Genomic DNA, 20,729 nt, shown 5'->3' with positions numbered 1-20,729 from the left:
AGATAGAGCTGACACACACAGCTTGTCCTTTGGCTTCCTCATGTGTGTACGCACACATACGTATATGTGAATTTACACAAGCAAATGTAATAAAACATTGACAATGACTGCTCATTCTGACCAACACAGCAGGGCTCATTGAAGCACTTGATAGATATAGATGGATCATTACAAACTAAAGGAATAAACAATGCCATTTCAAGATGTAGGTTTCATTTTTTTATCATATGAGTGTTTTGCCTACATGTATATTTATGAATCACATCCTTTCCTAGTTCCCAAGGAAGCTAGAAGAGAAGTCAGATTTCCTGGAACTAGAGTTATAGACAGTTGTGAATCAGTTGGTGGGTGTTGGAAGTTGAGCCTCAGTCCTCAGTCCTCTGAGGCTCAATAAGGGTCTTATTTCTGGAGCCAGAGGTCCTTATTTAAACCACTCCTGCCAAACTACAGTTCCCTAAAAAATAACTCCAATGGGCCTCTGTTTCCTGTCCAGAAAAATTGTTCCCAGCCTTGGAGGATTATTATTGAGATTTAACTAATTTAATTATTATTGTTATATAATACAATAATAAAATTCTACATAAAATTTTGATTACATAACAGATAGAGGTTATTATATAACTTGATGATTTAGCATTTATAAATAAGATGGGGATTCTGACAAAAAGCTGCAGCCAATTTCTCTTAGTTCACTGGACAGATGTTCCGACTGGTGGACATCATCTTCCATGGAGTGTTTCTATTAGCAATGCATTTGCAGTAATTCCTAGGAAGATGCCAGCAACACTGTGTGCCTAAGAGAAAATGAACCGCCATTCGCAGTTACCATAAATCTCCATGACAACTCTAAACGGACTTAATGACACCCTGAATGGTGTAGATATAAAAGCTCAAAGAAGAGAGAACCTCACTCTGTAACCTTAACCGAGTCGCCATGGTAATCGGGGCTCTTTTTAGTAGCGGCTTGCATTGCATCAGAGCTGTTGAGGACTTCAGAACCAAACAAACCCTGCGTTCATGCAACCGGTTTTCAAATAACTAAACCCCATCTTCCCGGCATCTTCTCTTCCACAGGCCGAGTTTTGGCGAGGTCACTCACCTGGTTTTCTAAACACCCTCCCTGTTGCTCATTGCTCGAGGGTTTCTTAATCACTGTCAACACATCACTCTTCATTTTGCTTACTTCCTCCATAGTGGCTTTCGGGAACTAATTGGGAAAAGGTGATGGTGGCGCTGAAATAAAACCACACACAGGGGCTTAGGAGCCAGACGAGGTCACGCTTGTCTTCCAAGAACAGCTTTCTCTCTGGGTGGCTTATGACCTGATCTCTTTGGACAGCGCTATGAGTTTGAGGCCAGCCTGGTCTACAAAACAAGTTCCAGGACAGGCTCCAAAGCTACAGAGAAACCTTGTCTCGAACTCCCCACAAAATACTACTACTACTACTACTAATAATAATAATAATAAAATAAAATAATAAAAAAATCCTCATATTCATTTATCTAAATTTGTTTTTTTGGCATGGCATATCTGCAATGCATTATGCAAGCAAAACTTACAGGCTAAGTAAATTCTTCTCTTTCGAGCACTGGGAAGAATCTAATGTGGAAGCTGAAAAACAGAAGAGATTTTGAAAAGTGATTTTCTCATCTGGGAAAGCAAGCACTGTAGAATTTCAACCCAAACTATAACTTTTAGAGCTGAGACGTTATTAAGAATGGCCTATCCAAATATCTTAATTGTACACTTGGGAAAACTGGAAGGTTAAGGAACGAAATTAACCAGACTGATCAATTACAGACTTAGCACTATTTGTCTCCCTAACAGTACAATATTCTCATTGACTTATTTTAGTAGCCTTAGCGCATAATTACGCTACAATTGGCATAAACACAGTGATGCTTTGACTGGAGTCAAACAATTAGCCCTTAATGAGAATAAAAAATGCTATGCTTTTAGTCAGTCTGTAGGAGCTAGGAGTGGGGCCTGGTTTCATGTCTTCTCATACATATGTACACATATGAGATTAAATAAATAGATCAAAAATGATTGAGCATGGACTACACAAAAGCTAATCGTGTTTAACATCGCTGTGGTTTTCTAAGCCTCTTGTACAATTACAAGATCTGCTTCATCCGGATCTAGCCACCAGTTAAATCCTTTCCTCGTCCACAACAGCAAATACGAAGCCTAAATCAAGACAGCTGAAGAGATGCAAATGTGAGAGGTTTGAAAAATTTTGTTATAGAAAAATAGCTCCTAAGTTATATAACATCTTACCTATTCCAAACTCATATCTATGCAGCACTTTGGAGTCAGCAAAACTTATGTGGTACCCAGGGATTGAACTCAGGTCGCTGGACAAAGTGCCTTTGCCCTCTGAGCCATTTCACCAACCTAATAGGGGAAATTATTTTTGTGATTTGGCTGGCAGAAGCCATATCTCAGGGACCTTATCCCATTTACACTTCATCTTAAGACAATGGAAAGACTACAAAGGGAAGCTGACAAAAATCATCTTTGTGTTTTGAAAATGTCTCTACTGTTGTCAAAAGAAACAAGACCAGCTAAGAAACTACTGCAGTGTGCAGTCCAATAAGACTCATGGGTGAGAGTATTGCTGATGGGAATATGAAGGAGGCACAGGCAAACTCAAAAGCCATGTTCACGTATATTGAGAAGAGAGAGAGGGGGGAGAGAGAGAGATTTGCTTTTCACTCTCAGGAGTATAGTGGGCACAGCACCCGGTTTTTCAGTTTGAAGAAATTGGCAATGGGCATTGGCAGACTTTCTATCCCCGGAACTGCAAGGGGGAAGGATATTGGGATGGCTCTAGCTTCCAGAGGGTGACCATAGCTGTGGGAGTGGATGAGAAACTGCCGAGCAAAGCAAAACCAGAGACAGACAGCAAATGCTGCAAGGAAAGATAAAGAGGAGCTTTGAACCCTGGTTTGTATGCTGACCGCAAACAGTGCTAACGCTGGGGTATCATTGCTCAAAGTTTAGTCCTCAGTACAGAGTTCCTGACAAACACATTCCTGTTGCTCTCATTCTTGTTCTGTTTGCTTTACCATAAATCCTTAAATCTTCCTAGGTGCAATATGGCCTGACAAACTGAACTTTGCCATCAAAAAGATTCTAATCTTGGTTGTGCCAATTATTAGGCCAACAAAATTCAGCAAATAATTCAATATGAATGGTTCTGGGTTTTATCGTTTATGACCCAAAACAATACTTCCCCTTAAGTTTAGTTTCATGTGGAGGTAAATGATGTGTCCTGAATGCTGCACAGCCACAAACATTCCTAAAAATATAAGGATAAATATTATCACTTTTAGGACTGGTCTTTTGTGTTAGAATCTACCGTTAGGCCACACATATGAGTTGGAAGAAAATGACTCTCTTTTTGGATCTTTTTTGCCTTTTGTATTTGTGTGTGTGTGTTCTTACATTGCTAGTGTTTTACCCACCGATGCTCATAATAACATGCACCACCCTTCAAGGTATAGATCATATCATGCTCTGTGAGTTATAGTTATGTATGCTCAGGTACTAAAGAAGGTCCTTTGCTGACAGCTTCTACCACTCTTAGATTATTTTCTCACAGGACTTCATATGTAATCTTAAATCCCAGTCTTTTGTAAGCCAAACAGCTCTTCCTATGGCTAACTTTTTGGGTTTACCATGGTGCTTAGCACAACATCTGAAACAGAGCATAAACTTTAAAACTAGAAATCAAATGTCACTGAATCAAATTGCAGTCAGGATTTCTGTCCTCTTGGCCCTCACACACTTTTTAACACAAATGAGCAGTGCATTCCTCCTGTCCTGGTAACAGAGCATATTGGAGTTTTCGTGTGTTCTTTTATGCAATGCCAGGTCTCCACAGGCACAAGAACCTACGTGAGAAGGGGATGCCAGCCCGCACCTCGAGCAGAAGCCAATGGTTGTTATCTCCAGACCTTAAAATGAATCCTGAAAAGCAGACATACTCCAACTCTAAGTAGTATTCCAGGTCACTATGGCTCTCTTTATTTTGAATATTTAGTTCCACTTATCCCCTGCTCATGTTATCTGTGGGCAGAAAGCAGGCTCATAGCCATTAGAGTCTCCATATTTCTGAGAACTCAAGGATTAAGAGGGTAGCTCAAACTTTGCCTTGACATCTTCTTCCCTGTTCCAGAATGCTGTTAAATTATCTTTACTTATCCTATACATGCTTCTGGAACCCATTTATGAGGACCTCCCCATACTTTTTCAGGAAATCCCTAACATAGGATTTAGCAAGGAACTAGAAGACCCCAGAGAAAGATCTTTCTGCTGTGTGATGATGTGCAAACACCATCAAACTGCTCATGACAAGCGTGTCCCGTGTATTCTCTGCTGGCTTCTTCCTTGGTCTCTTCTATCCAGCACATATCTGTTCCCTTAATTGGTTTTCATCAAGTCTCCCTCTTTTGTTTAGTTTGAGCTGATCTAGACCCAATCTAAAGGGAAATGCTTCGCCGTTCATATTTTCTGTCAACCTGTTTGGCTCAAAAGAAAATCAAAATGGGACAAAGACTGCTTTCCTTCATCAAAGGCATTTTATCTTTGGATCTTTTGTGCTTAGAGAAGAAAATTTTTTTTTCTTCCTCCACACAGGAACAAAGTAAAAGAGTTCAGAGACAGATTGAGTAACCGAGCTACCTGTCAAACTTAAAAGGACAAAAATATGTCAAGGTCAATAAAGGTGAACTCAGACATCAATATAGGTCACGCAGAGATACAGCAATGTCAATGGAGGGCCAACTGAAAATCGGTTTCACAGAAGTGTACACTGTACCCGCAGCACATTCTCTGCGTTGGTTGCTATGGGCAGACTGGGTATCAGCCCTCGAAAGTAGGAAGTTGGTCCACATATTCAAACTGTAAACCACTTGGGGAAAACACCCTGTCTGGAACAATGGCTTACACATAAACATTCCTTCCTAAGTACATTTTTGAGTGGAGCCCACCATTTCCCAGCAGATCTAGCTATGACAGGGTGTAGAAACTATCAAGCGACAGTTTGGCCTTGTTCCAGCCATAGCTGGATTCTCCTTTTTCCTGGTATCTTCCTTTTCTCATGAAATGTCTGCGGTGGGGAAATTTGTAAATGATAGAAATGTGTTTTTCTGTTCTGGAGGCTTGGGGGTTACAGATCACATTGTCCCTGTAGACTCAATGTCTGGTGAAGATCCATTCTTCAAACACAGTGCAGTAAATGGCAGAAAAGATGGAAACACAGACAGGACTGGGAACCTTCCTTAACCTCTCTTATGAGGACACCAATAAGCTGGCTGTGACAGCCTGTCGTCCCAGAGATCAGTAGGCTGAGACAGGAGAATTGCCACATGTTTGAGGCCAACCAAAACAACATAGTGAGACCAATCCTCGAAACAAAACAAAGCAAAACACTCATCTATCCACAAGTACAGTGTCCCTGTGGCTTAATAATTTTTAAAGTTCCTTAAAAATACTGTCACCTTGGATATTAGGTCTCTGCATAAAACTTTAGAAATGGCACATACTCTCAAACTGTAGCAAATAGCAAAGCTGAGTGGCAGCCTGTTGGTACAGGTGATTAGAAAAGAAATCCCCAAACAGCGCCCTCATAACAAGGGACATGTGAGCAGTTGCTCGTTCTCTCTGTGTGTGAGGACGCCGTAAGAAGAGATCATATTCCCCACAGTGCAGAAGCATCTTAACTTGGGAAACTGTCCTTCTTGACAACTGTTGGGGCCAAACCCTGAGCTTTGTTTTTTACAGTTTCCCAAAGACATGACCTAGCCTTATCTCACAGATTTGTCTTGTGTTGTCAATCATTACTAAGTTTGAGATTCCTCATTCTCAATTGTGTCCCTCCTCATCACAAACTCAACTGCTCTAGGTGGAATGAATGAGAATTTCTCCTCTGTCAAATAGAAGGGACTCATCTCCATTACTTATGACACCCAAGCAATACAAACCCTGTGATACTGTTCCTTAATTCAGCTCCTCTCTTTAGGTTCTTAAGACCAAATTGTTGAGGAATCAGTCCAGTATATATAAGAAAACAGAAGTAATCTGAGTAAGGATATAAAGCAATTATGGAAAAGTGATCATCGTTGCATATGATATTTTAAAGTATTGGCCAGTCTAAAGTTTACAGTCTAGGGTTGAAGAAATTCAACAAGGTTTTCATGAATGAAATAGATGAACAAAACACTTACTACCCCACCTACCCATCAACCATCAAATGTCATGTTATGGTAATTCTTTCATTAGTCAAAAAAGAATTCTTCCTTTCTCCAACATTTCAAAATACTAATGCTCTTTTTAGCGTCATGCAAGTATTCCTCTGTTTGCGCATCAGTTGTTCACATCACAAATGCAATTGAAATAATTCTGAATTAGATAAACTGAGGCAAAGGTAGCACAATCATACAAAAGATTAACTATGCTTGTCACTACATTGCCAGGTGAAAGAAATTTTTCAATGTCGTTTTAATCTTGTGAGACCACCATTACACACACTCTGCCCTTGATCCCAGAATCAATAAATTCCACACGGCTGTACTGTCTTCTTTAGTGTCAAATACATCATATTCTTTTGCAATTATTGTATCATCAACCTCATGATAAATATAGTATTGTTATGACTGATGATTTAATGACTCTGAGGAGTCTATATTACCACAAATAAATCATCCTGCCACTATATTTTTTATTATGTATTTAATTTATGCCCATAACATCATTATTTATTCTATACCACTGATTATGTCACTATAAATTCTGTTTTGTTAGCTGTATTAGATGTTATTGTTATGTGTCTTTGATGAAAACCATAGTGCAAGTCTCTCCTATTCAGATTTCTTTAACAGAAGCATCTAGCAATACACGTTCTCTTCGTGTTTACCTCTAAAGTGTTGGTCCACAATCATTGCATCTCTCCAGTGTTCAATGTAATCGATCGCTACACCTCTGCCTTACAGTCACTAAAAGGAAGAAGAGTTCCAAGGCCTACTGTTAGGTGAGAGAAGCATTAGATTCCTGCAAGGGTAATACTAACTCGAGGAAACAAAGCGTAGACTCCTGATGAAAATGAGACAGGGCCAAGAAAAGACCCAAGAGAGTGACAGAGTCATCGTCTCCAAAGCCCCAGGAAGAAATAGCACGCCACTCCCGATGATTGGGAGACAATTGAAATGGAGTTTGTGGAGAGACTGGAATGAATGCAGAGAGTGAACTGGGCAGGATTTGCCTCCACCTCTGCCACCATTTTATACCAAGAGAGGCTTCTCAACTGAAACGAAGCAAAGAGACATAATGGACCTATCTGAGCAGTATAGGCCAAAACATCAGTCAAGACAGAGCCTAAATCCATCCTGTACCCAGTGCATATGTGACTCTACCCAAACCGACTCATAAAGTCACTGAAAACTGTAGAGGAAAAAAATTGAATTGGTCTAAATAACTTTGGGGGGAAAAAGTTTTGACTAAAAACTATAGGTTAAAGAAAAAAATGAATTGTTTGTAAACACTGTGCTCTAGTTGTTAATAGTTCTCATGGGGATTATGGGTCAATAATCCTGAAATTCCTGAATATGTATCTTGGGACTGAACAAATGTGTATATCAATGGCAGATAGTGGGCGACAAGCCCTCACTATCAAGAGAAGAGTTATGGATCAGCAAGAGCAAAGTTGGAATGAGACCTGTGGTTCTGAAATAGAGTTATCAGGTGGCACGGATGTGCACATAGATGATAGATGGATGAATGGATGATAAATAAATAGACAGACAGATAGACAGATAGATAGATAGATAGATAGATAGATAGATAGCCAGATAGACGACTGTGTGTGTTTATCCATATACGTATGTCCACATACTTAATATTTCTTAGCTCTATTCTTTACAAAGTAGTAAAAACAGTGAGCGCTCACTAGTGAGGGGCATAGTCGGTACTCAGATCTTTCTAATACCGTTCTCTACTGACAGGAACCAGGGCTCCTGGAAATGGTGCTCAAAGACTGAGGAATGGAAAGCACAGACTAATCTGTAGCATCTTGCAATGTCAGGAAGTGAAAGATACATAGAAACGAAGGATGCAGACACCTGGAAGGGATACAATAGCCAACCTGAAAGGAGCCCGAATGTCCAAAGCTGTGATAATTTAAGTAACAAAATATATAACTGAATTATTGCCCCAAATCCAGAATGAATATTGAGTTCATTTTGCTATAAACAGTTGAATAACTGTGAAGCAAATCTGTCTTCCCGAAGAAATCTAATAAAACACATAGATGTCTCCCCACCCCTGCTGTGGGAACTCCTTCAGACAGTGGCCTTTAAGATACCAGCCCACTTGAGTGTGGCCTCTTAAACAAAAAATGCCGACTCAAAGCATGTGCTGGTTCTCTCTTCCAGCTTCTGGATTCAGCTCCTGTTCCCCATTTTTGCAGAGGATTGTGATCTGTCATTCTACCCCTAAATAAATAACCCTTTATTATGCTCAGTTCTGAGCTCGTGAGGGATTATTTTATAGCGTCCATCCATCACCATCCCTCCAGAAACTTGATACCTTTCATACGTCACTTTGTGGGTGAGATGTATGACTGTTTGCTTCCCCAAAAAGACTGTGCAAAAGGAAAAGTAATAGCTTCACAGTAAAAATGCTTGGTAAACACCACCTTTAAGAAATAAGTCATCAAACTAACCTCCCAGTATTAAATGATGTTGACATCATATCATGTCCCCAGTGTGTTATGAGACCAACTTTAACACATGTGCATGCAATCACACACAGACACACACACAGACACACACACACACACACCAGTAAACCTACAATATTCTGGTAGCCCAGCCTTCCGAATCATGAAGCAGAATGCATAGACAAACAGCTAGATGACAGACAGATGGGAATTATTCCCCAAAGACTGACAAAACCAGAACTGACCTGGACTCATTAGTATCAGATGTTGACTCCAAGGGAAACTGGAGATGTGGAGGTTTAGGAAGTAGTGCATTTGGGGGCATAATTCTGTGTTTTAAGCTTCCCTTTGGTATCTGGGAGTCTGGGAGTGGTTATCTAGAAGGTAACCAGTGCCTTGCAGATAGTGCATCTAAATCTCAACACTTATTCACCCAGTTGAAGAGCAACTCCTTACTCAAAATTGTCTGACTAGCCTTCCTGGTTTCCGTTAGGCCAGGTCCCCGTCTTCATTCTACCCTTCCAGTCTTTCTCCTACCTCTGATACTTTCATCAGGAGACAAAGTACAGGTTGGAGGAGAGGAGGGTGTGGAATATAAGAGGATTGAAAAAGACCTTCCTTTAAATGTGGCGTCATCATCTTTTCAAGAATCTTGCTTAAAATGAAACTATAAAGGAATATTAAGAACAAGTTATGGAAGAATATGCATAATTTGAAAGCAAGTATATAATAATAAAATTTTCATACGGCTATAAGTGAATATGTATGTAAATTCATAGGCAATGGTTGGGTAAATCTTGAAAATTCGTAGGACAAACTATATATGAGCAATCACTTCCTGGAACAGAGAAAAGAATCTAGCATGGAATGTAACTTTTAAATTTTTACATGACTCTTTCACCATCCAACTCTTTTTTTATTGGTTTTTATTGACCTCTACATTTTTCTCTGCTCCCCTCTCTTCCCTCCCCTCCGTCTCCCCTCCCCTTCCTCTCCTTTCCCTTTCAACCCTCTCCCAAGGTCCCCATGCTCCCAATTTACTCAGGAGATCTTTTCTTTTTCTACTTCCCATGTAGACTAGATCCATGTATGTCTCTCTTAGGGTCCTCATTGTTGTCCAGGTTTTCTGGGATTGTGATTTTGTGGGCTGGTTTTCTTTGCTTTATGTTTAAAAACCACTTAGGAGTGAGTACATATGATAATTGTCTTTCTGGGTCTGGGTTGCCTCACTTAATATGATGTTTTCTAGCTCCACCCATTTGCATGCAAATATCAAGATGTCCTATGCTGTGCCAGCCCCGTGTGCTTCAGCAGCCCTCCAATCACCCAGTCCTCTCTTTCATATTGCTTCTCAAATCTTTATCCTATCATCCTGAACTGTAGTAAAATTTTCTCAGATCACTTAGTAAGTTCAACTAGCCACCTTTAAAGTCATTCCTATCGCCTCCGTCCCCAACTCAGTCTGAGAGACCCACTGACAAGGGAAAGCCATGGTTCATAAGTGTTTAGTCTCATTCAGAACTCTCATCATGTCGAAATTCATTTCCATGCTCACTGCCCATAGCTCAGGAGAGTGTTGACATTTGTTCTCATCGTGTTGCCCATAGGAGCTAGCAGCTCTGCTTAAGGGAAGGGAGAAAACTGAGCCCTTTTCCGGAGCCAACAAGGCTGTGCAGGGGAAGCGTGCCTGTGTATTTCCCAATACCTACGAAGCTCTCAGGGGAAGGATGCCCATTATTTCCCAAAGCCGATGAAGCTGTCAGGGGGAGCATGTCTTTGGAAAATACAGTCGCAGACCACAGAGTAGATTCTTTTCATTTTTTATTAATTGCAGTACAGAGAAAAGAAGTCAAGAGTTTAAAGAAATTTATATTCTTTAGGGTGTTGATTTGACACCAACACAAAAGAGGAGTCTTCAGGTCTCTCTTCTTCTCAGGGTAGACTGGAAAAAAAAAGAAGAAACTTAAGCAATCTTTGTAAAATGAAGTATATTTTCCAAATATAGTTTTAGAAATGTCGAATCTCTTAGACTCTTTTCGCAGTTTCCACCAGTGGAGACAGCCTAAGCATGACCTGGACTTAGCTGAGCCCCCTCACTCCGTGGGCAGATGACACACTGATGCTTGTTGTGACCATTCTCGTTATCACTGGTCCCGTCAGAGGCCTCAAGCTTCGAAGTCCGAGGTCTCACCATTTCTCAAGACCTACTTACTACCTAATTTATTACAAATGAAAGCTGTCTTCTCAGAGTGCAACAAAGTTTCCTTTTCCTTATAAAATGGTAATGATTCTGAAATAACCCTCTATCTGTAGGTCCTTTCTTTGAATACACAGAAAATATATGTTTTCATATGGGGATGAAAATAAGATATGCCATCTTATTCCATTGTTGTTATGTCTTTAAAATTCTGTTTCAAAATATTATAAACAAAATTGAACAACATAGCTGTGCTTAATTATCTATATTTTTAAAGGAGGCCATTTTGAAATATGAAAATAAATGCTGTCAAAGTTTGGCATATGACACCTGAGAGATTCTGAAGCAGATCATTTCGTATGAAACAGGAACCCCAGTAGATAGCTTCATTGTATTTACTGGTGAAATGAATTACAGAATTATTGGCTCAACTATGCAGAATCAATAATACACAACTGTTTTTACCCCAAAAATGCTCTTTCGTATGGCTTCAGCTTTAATCTGAGGATATCCTTGGCTGGGTTAAAGTGGGTGACTCCACGTAGTATATCATGTAAGTCAGAGCAGAACCATGATTAACTCTTCGGGGCTGGCTTGAATTCTGGATTTTTACTCCTTCTCTCCCTTGGGTAAATTGCATTAATCTAGACCTTTATGTATTTATATTCTTATCTGCAAATAGAACCCAAATCGGCGAACACACGTGAGAGCCTAAGAGCGGTGGCTGGTGCTAGTCTATGGACTCTTGGCAAATAGTCAACAAATCTTGGCCATCTTAGGAAAGATGATTATGATCAGTTTTCAAAACCCCAAATATAGTTACCTGAGATGCTTGTGATGTATTTAGGCTAAGGCAGCTTGGCTTGCAGTAACAAGTTTTGGACCCTGAACACAAAGAAATGATAGGTGTTAGACAAATATTAGCAAGACACTTAGATTTGCACTTCCACAGTTAGGAGGAAACTCACAAGCCTCGCTCCTCTAATGTAAAGTTCAGCTAGAATTCCTAAAAGAAAGCTCACTGACATCTGTTGTATCCAAAAGAATAAACTGTCATTAGGCCACAGGAGGAAATGTGAAATGATTCAGACATGTAATTGTAAATTTTTCCCTCATGAGTGAAATAAGTCGATTCGAAATGTAACATTTCAGGCCAAGGTTGAAATGAGTTAATGATTCTGGGCTTTACAAATGTTTCTAACTATGTTCATAAGTGCCATAAATTTGGAGCAGGATGGCCATGATAAGCATTCGATATGCCACAGTGCGGTAGGAGATAAAAATTAAAAGCTACGTAAGTCAGCTTGGGTTACAGCTCTGCAGCGAACACAATCTAGGTTGAGCACGTTACTCAGCATGAGAGTTTCTAAGCCCCGACCTGACCAAATGCACAAGAATGGAAACTGAATACAGCAAAATGCAAAGCGCTCTGTTACCTCTTCGGAGAAGCAGGCCTCCTTGTCGTCAGCCTTGCAGCACTTTTCCAAGAAAGCCGCGAACTCGCCCATCACGGTCTTCAGCTGGTCACCGGTAGCCTTGGGTTTGTGTTTCACCAGCTCAGCAAGGGCGCTGCATTCGGACAGAAAGTAAGAACAGCAAGGGACTGGTTATGCCCACGCGGGAACACAAGACAGCAAGGATGGCGAGGTCAGAGTTTAAAGTTACAAGTCTTGGATTCAAGTGACTCTGGCTTTGACGACCCAGCACGCCATTGCCAGCCTTAACAGTCTTGACTGCGTGTGAGGGTAGTAAGTGCCCTCTGCTAGGACTGAATCAACTGAATGATTGGCCCAAGACACGCTGTCTCTTATGTAGTTGCAGGAGATTTCCTGAAAGACTTCTGTCTTTGCACTTCATCTATGGAATTCTTCTCTCTAACGTCTGCCCCATTTGGCTCACTAATAATGGGGATGCTATAAAAATGAAAAGAAGCCAAGCTGGGTCTCTGTCGTTGATATTTATAGACCAAAGAGTACTGGAGAAAATAGCTGTGTGGGGGATGGGTTTTGTTACACGATCCGAACCGCAATCACAGGTCCCCACAGGTGATGACAACCTCCGGCTACATCTCACACTGTTGGAACCTTTCCCGAGAGAATGAGGAGTCTACCCTTCTATGTGTGTTTCCAGCTGTTTCTTATCCTACCCTCAGAAGTCACACCTGTGGCTCTGTCCTGCATCTGGTCTGGCTTCATCATGGAACAATTGCAGCTAACTATTCATCTCTTGAAATAAGTTCGCCTATGATTTCTATCACCAATTTTATACCTATGCAAATTCATCTGTTAGTTATTGAGCATTATCTACTGTGCCTCGACTAGAATTTTATTCTTCTGTGGTTTTTACCCACCGTATTAAAGATAATTTACATGAAAACATTTAATAGTCTTTTTTCCAATAGAAAAAAAGCTTTGACACTTTTTCAACCCAGTAATGCCAACACCTAAACTCTTCTCTCTCAGGAATACAAACACTGCATCAAACTAGACACATCCAATTGACAGGTCTCACTCTCAACACTAGAGACACCCGCAATAAGAAACTATCACTCACGTTTGCTTCTTTAGCTGCTTCTCCTTGTCTGGAAGTGTGCAGATGTCGGCATGGAAGGTGAAGGATTCGGCTTTAAATTCTTTGGGGACATAGGTTTCATCAACTGGCAGAGCCGAGAAGCAAGGTCACCTTTCCACCAAAGAGCCAGTACAGCACTTGGTGACCTGCTCGCTCACTGGGGTCTTCTCATGCAGCACACACACACGGTTCAGGATGGCAGAGAGCTAAAGAAGCGCAGGCGGAGAGGCAGAACAGTCACTAGAAATCCACAGACACCCACTTTCCGGTGCACTGGAGGAACTGCCATATTGTTTTAGCAGCTATGAATTTGTCCTTGATTGGCACAGTCACTTATTTATCTTTGAAACCAAACATGTGGGATTTATAAGCATTGCCTCTCTTTTATTTAAATATAGGTGGCCATGCCCCAGCTAACACACACACACACACACACACACACACACACACACACACTAGTACACCCTTGCTCCTAAAACTTAGATATGTCAATGTCTAAAGATAAAACCCCAGCTCTGCTAACATTATGTAATTTCTGGAAGACTCACATAGTCTTCCACACATGGCATTCTGTCTGCTTCAGGAAGCCCACAGCACTTGGTGCCCACTCTTCCTAGGTTTCTTGCAGCTTCCACGAGAGTTGGAGTCGATACCTGAGGTGCTTTCTGAGTGTAACGCACTAGGATCCTGTTATAAAAAAAATAATTTGTATGGTTGCATTCAGGCAGGAAACTAGCCTGCTGTAAAATATTTCAACAAGAGAAAATTTACCCCAAATCAATTTAGATTTTTTTTCCCCACTAATTGATTTTTTTTCTCTAGGATGATATCATAGTATTGGAGGAAGACCTTGTCCTGAACAACTAAGTGGCCATGAAAACTCCCTGGAGCACATGATCTTGGTCTTAGATCTGCACTAACATCATAAAGAAGTGAGCTATAGTTCTCTATCTAATGGCGTCTCTGGACTCAGTGCTGTTTGAAATAAAACCAGCACAAACTTACACAGATCAGCACTGTGATCAACTAAGCAGCGGAAAGACCACTGGTTTAGTGGAGACCGTGAAGGATCAAATGAAAGGAAACAATGCCTGCCTGGCACATCATCTAGCATCTCATAATGTCTAACATTTAATAATGCACCATAAGCAATAAAAGTCAGTATGTGACTGTAATCTCCTCAAGTGAAGAAAAGACGTCAACTCTGACCTGTAGAGTCAGAAGCTGAAAGTGTAGATGGCCTTTAAGGAAAGATGTGACTTGTCAGTGTCCTCTCTTTACCTCTGTAGGGAAGGTTCTGTAGGACTGGGATGTGACTCTAGCAGACAGTTCTGTCTCTATCTTCTAGGAATACAAGGTCCCGACTACCAAAGTTCAGGTGTGACTTTCAAATTCCAGCATTTTCCCAAGTGAAGCCTTATTCACATGACAGTCACATATTATCTAAGTCTTTTGCGGTGTTTCTGTGTTCAGCATTTCTATCAGTTCTTGAGCTGCTGCTGTCCAATGTCTTGTTCTACCAAATAGTGTTCTATTGTTTGCTCATAAACTCCACCTTACCTTTGAAGGATAATCCCACTGTGTCAAGATTTGCTATGAGTCCCCAAGAGACCGGTGTTTTATATTACACAGGGGTCTAGTCCTCTCAATCCTGTGATGTAAGTTACATCCTCTCCAGAATTTTTGATAGATAGGGATTATAAGTAATGTGTTTTTATTACTAAGGTCATATGCTGGGTGACATACATATATAAAGAATTAGAAATTGATCGAGGAAGAAAAGTAGCTAGCGATAACTACTCACGCATTTTGGAATCCATACTCTCCTAGCTTCTCAAAAAGTTCACAGTTAGCTTTGACTAAGTTCTTAGGCTCCTCTACAAGAGGCTGGAATTCTTCAAACTGCAACAGAAGAGAACTCTGTTTATAGCACCCTTCCTGAGAGCCCAACCTAGGTCATTTGCATTTCTCCCTTCCTTCAGCCCAAAGACACTTTAGGAGATCTTCCATGTCATGTCTGACATACTATATTTAAATTGTTCGTTTTATTTGCAAGGTCGTTTGGTACAAGGCAATAAGAATCTTCAGGCTCTGGAAATCAAGGACTGTGTTTGAGTCAGGTCACCTGACTCGTTTTCTTGTCGTGCAACTGTTTCTCTATATCTAAATTTCAGACTGGTCCTCTCTGTGGTGACATTAAGTGTACTTAACTAGTACTCCTCTGTTAACCAGCTAAATGAATGAAATTAAAATCGCACTAGTGCACAGCAGACGTTCAATAGACCATGGCCATCATTTGTAGGCAATCCCTCTAGTAGGATCTTGGGGTCTCTGAGATGAAACAGTTTGCTCCCAGACTCAAGTCACAGGGTGGTGCCTGGCATTCAGTAACTCCTTTATAAACTGTGATTCTCTTCTGGCCCCAAATGGTTCTTCTGCTTACAAGAGCCCTGCCTGAAGTTCTCCACAAGAAACCTGCTGGCATAACTTCTCCTAAAACTACTCCAAAGCCTTCTCCAAAATGTTTGAAAATATCTTAAAGAAATAAGCTATACAAATTCCTTTGAGACATTAATGCTGACAGCTGACAGTTTAGGGAGTTGGGTGAACGGTCTTTAAATGTAAACGAAATAAATCTCTTTTAGTTGACATTTGAATTTACTCTCTTATTTTATTCTTAAGAGCATGAAAAGGGGGAAACTACAATAAGGGCTTTGTGTGAGTAAAGATTCCTTCCTTTCTCCAAACCTTCTCTTTCTAGAGTGATTATTCCAGATTTTCTTACATTTTACCCAAAGTGTTTATCCTATCACGATTGAGAACTTTAAGAGCTCAGGCGTGCCTCCATCTCAAGAAAGCATCTGAATTGACCTCCGTGTCAATTCCTGTTAGTTCATCGCTTCCTCTCTCCTTGTAGGAAGCGCTGGCAGGCACCGCTGTGCTCTGGGCTTAGGGAAACCTACCACTTTGCCATAGCAGGCATGAGGGTCAGCTTCAGCACAGCACTTTTCCAGGGTGGCTTCGTATTTCTTAGCGAGCCTCAGCAGCAAGGAAACAGAGTAGTCAGGGTGCCTTCTTGAATATTCATACAAAAACCTAGTGAAGAGGAGCATAGACTGAGTTAGATACCTGAGCAAGCAATAGACTCACATAACTAATTTCAGTAGTGAGTCACATTCCAGGTTCCCTGCATTGGAATGAGCTCCATGTAGGAAACTAAGCAGCAAAAACTTGGGGTCCAGAGATAACTCTTTCCAGGTTCAGCTTTGCCACTAGAGTGTATTTTAGTGTTCTGCATGGGGACTATATCAACACTGTCAGGGCATTAACTTTCTCCATTGTAGAATGGGAAGAAGGATAGCATCTCTCTCACAGGGTGGGTTGGGATAAATCCATGGCGCACTCTATAGAAGCACACAGAGACTGGCACACATTAAATATTTGAGTCATAGTTATTTTTGCTGTATATCTAATTTGTTTTGAACTACGTCTCCAAAGTAGCTCAAGAAATGTGTAAATACAGACAATACTAAAAGTTTCTTTTGTTTCTACATATGAGCGAAATCTGTTATTAAGCACAATTTAGTGCATATGATATGATCATAATCTTATAATAAAATGATAAAATTATTTGTTGCCGTTTTTAAAACATATAATCATCTGTTATTATTTGGATCCTGTCTTACCACACTGTGACATTCTGGTCTTTTCAACCAAGTACAAAACAGCTAGTGTCATACTGAGTTTATATGTATATGTTTATATATCAACATGACACTAGTTTATATATATACGTATAAACATATACACACATATATATCCTTGCTGTTATCATAGAGATGGATAGTTATAGATAAGTAAGTAGATAGTTAAATAATAAATAATATGTTTGAATGCTTTACATATTTATGAAATATGCTTAAACTTATGCTTAAGTGATACATATAATTTTATATATTCATAGAATATTTCTAAAGATTTCTAGAAATATCCCTATGAAGTAAGGAACACTGAGATTATGCTATATGCATGTATGATTTTATAACAATATTTTTAAATACCTAAACTACTTTTCAGGTAAATTTTAAAGGCTGAGAATGGCAAGGGAGAACAACTTTACTGAGTGCCACAGACGTCATGGTTACTCCAAAGGAAAGCCTGGCAGCTCTGTTAAAAGTATAAAAGGAGCCCGGTCAGGTGGCATATACCTTTATTCCCAGCACTCTGGAGGCAGAGGCAGGTGGATCTCTGTGAGTTTGAGGTTAGCCTGGTCTACATAGTGAGTGTTCAGGACAGTCAGAGCTACCCAGTGAGACCCTGTCTCAGAAACAAAATGAAACACAACAAAGCTACGAAAGGAAAGGCATCTACTCACTTGCCCAGGAAGACGTCCTTGGCTTCAGCATAGTTCTTGCACACATCCTTATCCTCAACAAAATCAGCAGCCAGTGGAGCCAGATCAGCAGGCATGTCATCATGCTCCACCTCAGCAAGGCAACGGCCTTTCTGCAGCAAGGTTTTGTCACAGCAAGACTGCAGTTTGCTAGAGATAGACGCTTGGTTTTCGCACATGTACTTGGCAAGTTCCTTCTGTGAGAAAGAAAGACAAATGTTTAAGAGAAATGGTCTTTGCTGCGTCTCTCCTCACACCTCTGTTGTGTGGGGAAGCACGCTCATCCTGCTCTGGACCACACACAACCAAATGGCTTCTGTAAACACATTCTCACCCACACACTGCGTCACACCTGTGGACTCAAGACACCACGACGAAAACATTCCAGTCAGATTCAAGAGAGACTGACTGACTGGTCAGGAACAAGTTATTCACTTATTAATTTCATGTTTCTATGACTGAGCTATTTCAGGTTCTTTTTCTGTGACTGAGATAATGATTCAGGTTCTTTTTCTTCCATAAAATTGAGGGTGATTTACTCCTTCCAAATTATGGGTAGGCATTTTAAAACTAAATAACTCACTAAAATATGAGGCATAATTAAATACTGAGCAATGGGCACAGTTATAGGCCCTGTTTGCATGCACATAATATAATATCTGACTTAAGATTTCTAGGAGTTATCAAAAGAAAATTCTGGCATTTGGTTATTGTTGTTATTATTGTTATTGTTATTGTTTTAATCTTTAGAAGGGGGAAGTGAAGAAGAAGATGGTACAGCTTTGGAGAAAGTGAGATCACAGGGAATATTTATGTACTTAACACAGACAGTTAATTAGGGGAAAGACTGTGGAGGGATAACGGCATCCTCTCCTGAAAAGCCTCTCCAGTCTTTGTGATCTCCAACCCACTTCTCTCCCGAAAACATCTTGCAACTGACATTTGTCACTTTTCTCTTTCCGATTAAGTCTTCACAGAGTGCAGCTGAACAAAGGAGTTTCGGGTCATTTAATAATTCAATAAACTGTTTTTGGTTTGGTTTGATTTTTGATATTTTGGGGGGAGGGGGACGTTGATTTGTTTGTTTGCTTGTTTTCCTGGAAAATGCCACAAAGTAAGGAAACTTGGTAGAGTAAAGGAGATCCCAGAGCCCAGGTCAGCCAGCACCTGTGTTCACCCATGCAGCCAAGCGTGTCCACTCATGGACTCCAGAATGCAATGACACTTTACCCTGTCATCTGCGCACTCAAGCAGGTCGCCGTGACAGCACTCCTGGGTGATTTTGGTGAGGTCTGTTGCCAATTTGGTAATTTCTGCGAAGTTAGCCATGGGGAATTTCTGGCTCAAGCGAGCTACTGTCCTAAAAAGAAAATTTCCCCATCAAAGAATTACTATCATATTATATTTGTAAGAAAGCAGTGGAAAGATATCATTTATGACAAGGTTCAACACTAACTGAAATGAAGATAATTATAAAAATTCACTAGTTCTTGTAATGTTAGTTCTGACATAATAGGTTTTCTGTGGGCAGAATTATCTACTGAAAGAATGGGAGTGGTATGGGGAAAGCTAATGCCTCATAAAGTTAAAATTAAAGGAAAATTCCCAAAGGGGTGGCAGTCTGAGGAGCATCAGGTTTTGAGTCCTTAATCTGGCTTGATGACATCTTAGCAGTGTGACCCCAAGCAGGCTTTAACTTTTATAGTGTTACAGTACACTAAATCAAAGGATCTGGGAGGTTAAATTATGTAAGGGTATGAAAGCATTTTCTCATCTGGAAATGAAGATCCATCACCTTTTGTCTTGAGATACACCTTTCAGAATTCTAAAGGTCTGTGGAGGGGGGAAATCCCTGATGTCTAGAGAATTTGAGAGCTTTTGCCATGCATCCTTCTGCCAAGGAATTGGTCCAGCAGAGAGCCTCCAAGCTCCATGGCAAGATGTAAAAAGCCAAGATCGTCATTATTTTCAAAACAATTTTCAGTTCTTTAGTTCCGATATAGATTCCTTTGCAAGAACCAGCCATCACCCGTGTGGTGGTGTGTTGTTTCATGCTGGAGTTGCTATATTTATTGATTTGATTGGTTTTAAGAATTTGCATGGTAAGGATGACTCGGTGAGGATGATTCTCGCTGACAGAGTCCTGAAAACAGGGACAATGTCTGCCTTCTCCACTTCCTCTCCTATTGTGTTGATTCATTATTGACGAACAGGAGAGGTGCCAGAAGAGCAATCGTATTTTTCTTGGCCTATTTATTAAAGGACATTCCCAGGTTCAGCTACATAATTTTCAAAAAGCAAAGAGAGGGTAGAGCAAACACATGAGATTAGGAACAGAATTGGAGTTGTCAGAAAGTTCTGACGGCTGAATTCAATTATCTGGACATGAAAACAGTTACTTTCAGACTGAGGGGAAATAAAATAAGCAAGTGGAATTTAAATACCTGTCTTCTTTTAGACCAAAAAAAACTAAATTCTTTGGAGATTTAAGACAAAAAACTGAGACAAAATTGTCAAATTATTACTGTTATTCTGATTTCACCTCTATCAACTTTTCATAAAGTACCTTATAAATGCACAGTCTTGTAGATTGAACAATTATCATTATAAAGATGTGAACTGTGATATAAAAAATATGTACCATGCTTTGAAAGCTGCCACTCCAGATTTCTCAATCATGGAGCACTTCAGTCTCTCCTGAATGGATGCGACCCGCTCTTTCTCCTTCAGAGCATCAAGCTACAGAAAGAAATCTAGTTGAAAAAATTTGGAAAAGACAATTTCTACACACACACATACAACTTCAAACGTCCAGTCAGCCCTCTGCCAAAATCATTTGTTTGGG

The 20,729-nt window shown here is 40.3% G+C and overlaps 1 protein-coding gene across 6 annotated transcripts in view; it reads left to right on the top strand.

Annotated features, from left to right (window-relative positions):
• Positions 1 to 20,729, top strand: part of Mthfd2l (methylenetetrahydrofolate dehydrogenase (NADP+ dependent) 2 like) — a 146,814-nt gene that overhangs the window by 73,553 nt on the left and 52,532 nt on the right. For 3 of the 6 annotated variants that reach the window (XM_087908868.1, XM_087908873.1, XM_087908872.1), the window contains exon 8: positions 3,881 to 16,148. The exons of 2 other annotated variants lie outside the window; for them this stretch is intronic. In XM_087908868.1, the coding sequence (XP_087764994.1) occupies positions 3,881 to 4,008 (128 nt within the window). In that variant the 3' untranslated portion in view covers positions 4,009 to 16,148. Of the gene's footprint in view, positions 1 to 3,880; positions 16,149 to 20,729 lie in introns of those variants that run through there. One more of the 6 variants, XM_087908870.1, reaches the window with a different exon arrangement.

The sequence above is a fragment of the Myodes glareolus genome, chromosome 8 (assembly GCF_982192425.1).
Source record: "Myodes glareolus chromosome 8, mMyoGla1.1, whole genome shotgun sequence".
In the NCBI taxonomy this organism is placed as follows: Eukaryota; Metazoa; Chordata; class Mammalia; order Rodentia; family Cricetidae; genus Myodes; species Myodes glareolus.
Note: the sequence above shows the minus strand (reverse complement) of the source record. Positions and strands in the feature narration are given on the sequence as shown.